At 34.2% G+C, this 7,486-nt stretch overlaps 1 protein-coding gene across 1 annotated transcript; it reads right to left on the bottom strand.

Annotated features, from left to right (window-relative positions):
- Nucleotides 1-1,519: 1,519 nt before the first annotated feature.
- LOC117109877 lies at nucleotides 1,520-6,438 on the bottom strand. Its single transcript, XM_033252325.1, has 5 exons — nucleotides 6,304-6,438; nucleotides 4,288-4,490; nucleotides 3,028-3,159; nucleotides 1,954-2,032; nucleotides 1,520-1,540 (listed from the first exon to the last, which is right to left on the bottom strand). Exons 1-5 carry the CDS (start codon nucleotides 6,409-6,411, stop codon nucleotides 1,520-1,522), a joined length of 543 nt encoding a protein of 180 aa, XP_033108216.1. The 5' UTR covers nucleotides 6,412-6,438.
- Nucleotides 6,439-7,486: the final 1,048 nt, after the last annotated feature.

Below are 7,486 nucleotides of genomic sequence, written 5' to 3'. Positions count from 1 at the left end.
TTTCTAAAGCGCTTAAACCAGTTACAGCTGGGTTAAACTCAAACCTACAGTGATATGCATGAACAATTTTTGTATTCAGCCATTGAATTTCTATGGACGGAAAATGCACTTTCCTATACATGGTCGGTCCATATAGTACGCAATGGTTATGGGTCACAATGTGCCTCGCTATTATCATTGCAGTCATAGTTCAATTCTCACCAAATAATGTCGCAGTGAACTTGGTTTTTTTTTCCCACTTTATTTTTCCCACATCATTAAAATCATGTGGGTTTTCCGTGGTTTTGTAACTTTATACCTTTTAACGACTTTTCTTTTTGTTGCATTTTCAACTTTATTTCTCATTAAAGCCCTATTTTCTGTTGTTCAAAGACATAGTAGGTCAAGTTATTATTGTTGTTATTGTTGCTGTTGTTGTTGTTGCCGTCGTTGTTGTTGTTGATTTAATTGTTGTTGTTGTTGTTGTTGTTGCTGTACATAACAATTCATAATGAAAACATTTTAAATTGAACTTAAAATGTAAAGTTTTTCATATATGACTTTATAGTGAATTTTGTTTTATCTCTCTTACACCTTAAGCACTTCAAAACGGAACTCCGTAATAAATGTCCTAAGTTATAGATATTCTATGTAATAAAATGGTAATTGACTTCATTTTAAAGTACTTCTTCGTAGCAATCGAAATGTTAATTTGCCAGAAATCATTATATATATATATATATATATATATATATATAATTACAATACACATATATACAAAACTTAACATAAAAAAAACCAATGACTTGACTTGCTAACTCATAAAAAGCTAATTATCTGAACATTCTGGGGACGTGACACGTGTGCCTTTACAGGGTGTGTCTCTAACTATATTATAATATCAACGTTTTGCTTCCCCTGAACTTGATGCTGTCTGTTTGTTGGTATGTTTTCAGATCTTGATTTGATTACTATCTTCATTACATGGATGATAAATAGAAACAACCAGCAACAACATGAAATCCATGACGAAGTCTGAAAAAAAGGTTACGCCTATAAATAAATTTGCAATAATGTATTTCATGAAAACAACTTTAATCAATCACTAATAATACAAAAAAAAATTCTTTGAAACACGGTCTTTACTCCTGGATTAATTATTTAAGAACCTTTTGCCGTATATCACACTGAAGATCAGTCGTTTCTACGGATACAATACTGGGGTTTGTGCCGTTTTATTACCAATTTATGAAGAAAATGTCGAGTTGCCACTCAGCCTTTTGCCATTACTGTCACAGTACTGCGTCTTGGATGTGAAATGAAACCGGGTAAAAGGCCGGTGGCAGAGGGAAATTTAGCTTATTCGGCTAAACTCGTGGTAACCACTGTGTGCGCTCTGAATCCGTTGGCATCTGTTGGTCACGTGGTCAATTCCTGTCGCTGCTCCTCTTGTATTTCAGCTGGAGGGCTGAAATGCAAGTTACGGTAGCGCACAGTCTTTTGTATGAGACGTTGAAGTGGTACGCTAATCTCGTGTGCATTATGGCTCATGTGGACTTATCTTCAAAAAAAAAAAAAAAAAAACGGGTAGGGGATTGTCTCCCGGTGTACTGTACAATCACAACAGGATAAAGACCCCACTTGCAATGAATCTTCTTCATTCATGGGTGTCATTCATGTTTCACACTCAATAAATACATCGATCCATCAAGATGAAAGAGGCCTGGATAGCAACGGGAAGTATAATGCCTACGGGGCATATGTTTTCTATTTTAACGAGAATTTAGAAATATCAATGGACCATTCCGGTGTGTCAATCAAGCTTAACATCTGACCAATTTGAACAGGGCCAGAAACGTGTCTCACAAACATATGTATTTGCGTATGTGTTTACACTGTCGTTTTGTGGAGACATGGGGAAGCGTTGCTGAAAGATGTAGTGGCATAATATAAAAATTATAATTACCAAATTACCTTAGCCTCTTTTAGAGGTCTGATGAAGTATAGCTTATCATCACCATCTTTATTTTTAAAATGATAATCTTCACATGGTCTGCAATAATAAAAATACATTTTTACAAACTTGATAAAGTGTAATGATACATACCCACGCATCCACATACACCCCATCCATTTATATACAATAACTTTATTTAAGGATTAAACATCTGCATATTGCATTTCAAATTCATAAGCATTGTTGATTATGCATATACTTACACTTAAAAATGTATATATTACCAGGAAGATCGTTCCCTGTGATATTCATAATGGTTAGTTTAGTGCTTAAAGATAGCCAAACCTTTTAAATCATTCAATAACTTTAGTTATTTTTTCCATAGATTGTGGGATTCTATGTACGGGCTAATAGGTACACTATATGAACTTTTGTTGAAGACTTTCCAATTGCAATATACTGGGAGTAATTATAAAATGAGGTATTAAAATTTCAACAATTTGTTGATCGATTTGTCACCGAGAGGTAAAGCAGGGGCGGCGAAGAATGTGTAGACAAGATGGTGATTGCTCCAAATTGTACTTGGTACCAAAGAACAGTCGTATCAATAATTAGTAATTTCACCCTTCCCTGTTGGTACCCATAGCCTACTGTATTTAGTGCATAGAAGCGGTTGGCACAAATGTTGTTGCTCGGGCTCATAATATTAAGGAAAAAACAATGGTTCGAAGCACCCCCCACCCCCCACCGGACATGTCAAGTCCTCTCCTTCGGACAGAGCTTGTCGGGCAGTCGGACTAAAAAATATATAAAAATAGGCCCACGCCAAGCGAACACATGTACACAGTCTGTGATTGTCATTTCACGCTATCCAGAGGTTCCTAATCTTTAAAAAATCATTTGGAAGGGGAACAACCTCTTAAATCATCGTCATCATCATCATCATCATCATCATCATCATCATCTATTTATTTATTTATCTTTTTATTTATTTATTTATTCATTCATTCATTCATTCATTTATTCATTCATTCATTCGTTTATTTATTTATTTATTTATTTATTTATTTCAAATACTGTATAAATCATACCCTCCAAGAAGTCCAATATCACTTTCGACAAGTCCTTTACACAATTTCCGAATAGTATCTGTAAGAATGCATGCTCCTACGAGTGCAAGCAGTGTGAAGATTAAGGATACAACTGCAGTGAACATCTGAGAACTAAATGGAAAGTGTAAGTTTCAAATATTCAACATTTCCCAAGCTAATGGTAAGAAAAATCAGTATATTACTTGTTTCCTGGTTGGCTTTACTAACCGATCCATATTATTTCACATATTTTCAAAAAAATCTTAACAAAAATCTACGTTTTGTTAACCAATTATTCCACTAGACTATGACAGTCTTCTACAAAACATGCGCACTGACACACCAAAAAAGTTTCAATGCTGAGCCAGGCATTGATCGAGTAATACTCGGTATCATTATGAGCTGGTCAAAACCCTGGCAAAAGTAATAATTTTGTTCAATTTCCTGTTGGAAATAAAATAATATAGAATCAGAGAGAAACAAGAAATTAAAGTGTCAGATTTCAAAAATTGGAATCAAGAGATATAGTTTATAATCAATTATCAACTGAATACTTTGAGAAGATTTTAGAATCACTATCACAAACATATACATAAGGTGTATTTTGTATGTTCGCACATTCGCATATGTTTAATGATAATGTTACTCAAATTTAATTTCAGAATCATTGTGAATCAAAAATAATTAGTCCTATATATTTATAATTGGAAAGATAATGTTTAATTGATATCATATTTATGGCAATTAAAGATATGTAACAGGCAAAATAACTTGTTCAAATAATATAAATCTATTTCTATCAAGGACTTATAACTGTTATAAGTCCTTGTTTGTTCAAATATTACTGTAGGTTCTAATATAAACACATTCAAACTAAGGACTTTCAATCACCGCAGTGTTAAAATTAGGCTCCGGAAAAAAAAATGTTTGATATATGAACTGATTTCTTTAAGACAAAAAAAAATTGTTTAACGAAAACTGGAAAACGGTGAATGAGAAACAGATTTTTGAATAATTATTTTAAAAACTGGGGTAAAAGGCACTAAACTATCCGTTTTTCCACGTTTTCCCCCAGTTTTTTAATATTCAAAAATGTGTATCTCATTTCTCAGTTTTTCGTCAAACAACCTTTTTTTTCTGTTCTTAGAAAAATCAGTTCTCCAACATATCAATAATTGTTTTTCCTCCGGAGTCTGACTTTAAAAGTCTTTTGTCTAATATTGAAATTCTAATAAAATTTTTAATTAATATATGACTCACCATTTTGGATTATATTCCTTCTTTACAATCAGTTGTATTAAGAAAAACAACATAATTAGACAACTGACAAAGCAAGCCGTGCCCTGAGAATTTATGAGATAAGAACAGCTTGAAGGTTTTTTTGCAATATCAAAGCAATATACATCATTCTTCTCGCCGCAACGAGACCATTTAACCTCGGATAGGACAACACAACCGTATTTCTTTAAAAACAATATTCAGAACAACAGGCAGTTAGTTTTGATAGTGCATGGATATCGACTACAATTAAGTAGAAATGCTTATTAGAATGCAATTGTATTCTATTTATAAGGTTTATAAATAATATAAATTAAATTAAATAATATATCATTTTTTCTTTATAAAAATTACAAAATAGGAGTGATGTTTTGCCCACCTGACATGTTATCGTACCGAATACTCAATGTGTCCCTAAATACTAGCGAAAAAAAAATCGCAAGTGATTGGGTGGGAATCGAGCCCACGATCTCCATGTGTTTAACCAGATGTCTTAACCTCTAGACCACCGAACTTGCGTTTGGTGACTAGTGATGAATCCTATCCCCTAGTATCAGCAGGTACTGCAAATGCTATTAAGATATGAATTTGCGTCAGGAAGCTATCATAAGAGTGATTTTTGCCCTACCTGACGTGTTATCGTACCAAATGTTCAGTACGTCCCCAAATAATAGCGAAATAAATTCGCAAGTGATTCGGGTGTGTATCGAACCCACGACAAAGTGGCCAGTGTAAACAAGGCTGTAGTTCTTAAGTATGTCGAGTTAAATGTTTAGAGATAGTTTATATATTCTATTTTGATTGTTGTTCATGGAACATCAATTTATCTCAGGGAAAGTAATGAAGAAACAACGTTTACTATTTGTTTATATTAACTTAAGCTGCTAGCAGAAAAATATCTTCTAGATGAAATTATTCCAGACATTTACATGTGTTTTAGTAAATAAGTGAGTGGATTTTTATTCGGCGCTCCAAAGTTAGGAAACATCTTTTTTTTTTTTAAAGTTCAGAAACATATTTAAAAACAAGTTAGAAAATATCGTAAGTGCAAAAGTAGTAAGAGCAGAAATTTCAAGTTAGAAGGCAGTGAGACTCTTGAAAATTCCACTTTATGGATAAGAAGATCAAACCCTCTCTTCCCCTCCACCCCGGACAATTTATTTTTTTAAATGTGCTTAAAATGAATTCAGAATCTGTTTTTATCCATTTTACTTGAGAATTCATGCATTTCCAGAAAAAAATTTTTGTTTAACCTGGCATGAGCTGGCAGTGTACTCGTACGTCATTTGATGTTTATAATTCTGACAGCACTTTTTAAACACACATAACTAATGGTCAGCAGCTAGTCAGCATGTTGTCCCCATGGTATTTTATTTACTGTTACAAAGGGGGCTACAAAGGTCACAAATAGTATTCATACCGTATATTACTTATGTTATATTTGCATTACATTTTTGTGTGTCAGATTTTGGTCTTTAAAACCGTGAGCATGAAACAGACCAAAATTGAACGAATCTCACATTAAATACTATTGCAGTAGGTCTGTAAACGAGTCGGGATTCGAAATATCCGTTAAGAGTGATTTTTCTGACTGTTTACTGAAGGTCTGTAAACGATTCGGTATTTAAACAAAACCATTAGGAGTGATGTTTCTTGCTATTTGCTGATTATCAGTGCAGTGTGTTACACAACAGTCAGGTGATAGACCTGTTCATTGAAAACTATTATAAACTAAGCATTTAACGCGACAAAAAGACAGAGCCAACGATTTGTATGGATCTAGTGATATATGTCTACGTTTAGACAGTTAATTATGTAAAAGTCTAAATATTAATCTTAAGATATTAATAGGTCTAATTAAAAAAAAAAGAAAGACAATGAAGAGGTGATTACAAAGTTGCTGAATATTTTTTGAGTGTGTCGAATTCGAGACGAGAAATTAAAGATTAACTGCTGCAATTCTTATTATATACGTCCTACTACATACGTTCCACATACCTCTGAATTTGATATCATGGCAATCATTGCAATGCCTGATCCAAAGGCAATTAACAGCAATATCAGTCGGGTACATTCTTGCAAGCTCACTTTATGATCATTGGCCATTTTAATCAGCGGAGAATGTCTTCCAGAGACGAGCAGAACTAAACCTAAACGTAGCCTACTGTATAATTAAACACGTATGTAGTGTACTGTACATTATTTTATAGCATTGTAATTTCTTAAACAGTAAAAAGGGGGAAGTATCCTTCCGCCGGATTTAAATGCTGTATTATAGCGCTATACCAATCAGAACGCATTGCAGGTTGGAATGAATCAATTATTTTGGTAACTGACATTGACCACTAAGAAAAAAATAAAGAGCAAGTAAAATCTTACAGTCCTGATCTCCTTCGCTTTAAAAAAATAATGAGTGATCCACTTCGACCGTAATTCTCCCAAGAACTTACTCTGTCTCTTATACACATCTAGATGTGTATAAGAGACAGGTTCTTAAGTATGTCTGTTGGGTCTGCGTAAAACCAGGGATGTTATAATACATTATGTTTTAATGTGTTATCCTAAAGTGTTTTAGAATGGATTATTGTCTCTTCCTGATTCTTAAACTATTTCTCTGTAGTAGCCACACAAGTTCGTTCTAGCCAAATATCCATAACAATACAAACGTCACCGCCCTAATAACACTATCGATATTCAATATGTAGTGTGTAAAAAAACTGCAATAAGACTACTTTATATTTTAAAGATGTCTTTAATTAAAGAGAAAATTTTCAGTTTGATCTGCCAACAGCGGTGGGGCAAGAAATCTGCAGACTAGTGGTCCGGCGTGTCCGACGGAGAGGTCAGAACCAAGAGGCCGGGAAATCCTCGATCGATGGCCCGGGGGAAAAAATCCCTGGTAGGTTCACGGGGAGAGTGTTTATGGTTTATTATGGTCCAAAATGTGCTTTCAATCCAAGTTATTTGAACAAGCAAATCATGATATTTTTACCGTTTTTGATCCGACGACCAATTTTGTTCGTCGGACTACAGGAGGTTCTAGGCCTGTCCGAGCGGAAATTTCAGTGTGTGCTCAAACTTGCGTCTCCACAACAACAGGGGATAAATGGACCTGTACATCGAGGTACGCACACTCTTCTCGAAGGATGCATGGGCGGATCCAGAGATGTCCAAAAGGGGG

This window comes from Anneissia japonica, unplaced genomic scaffold, assembly GCF_011630105.1.
Source record: "Anneissia japonica isolate Jap-2015-1 unplaced genomic scaffold, ASM1163010v1 scaffold585_len4108843_cov191, whole genome shotgun sequence".
In the NCBI taxonomy this organism is placed as follows: domain Eukaryota; kingdom Metazoa; phylum Echinodermata; class Crinoidea; order Comatulida; family Comatulidae; genus Anneissia; species Anneissia japonica.
This window is presented reverse-complemented; position numbering and strand designations above follow the sequence as displayed.

What these genes read in the sequence shown, in the direction of transcription:
- LOC117109877 (XM_033252325.1), bottom strand. Translation starts at nt 6,411, where the DNA reads ATGGCCAATGATCATAAAGTGAGCTTGCAAGAATGTACCCGACTGATA. An exon ending in CCATGATATCAAATTCAGAG is followed by an intron (nt 4,491 to 6,303) that starts GTATGTGGAACG and finishes TTGTTTTTAAAG; the next exon opens with AAATACGGTTGTGTTGTCCT. An exon ending in AAGGAATATAATCCAAAATG is followed by an intron (nt 3,160 to 4,287) that starts GTGAGTCATATA and finishes CTTTCCATTTAG; the next exon opens with TTCTCAGATGTTCACTGCAG.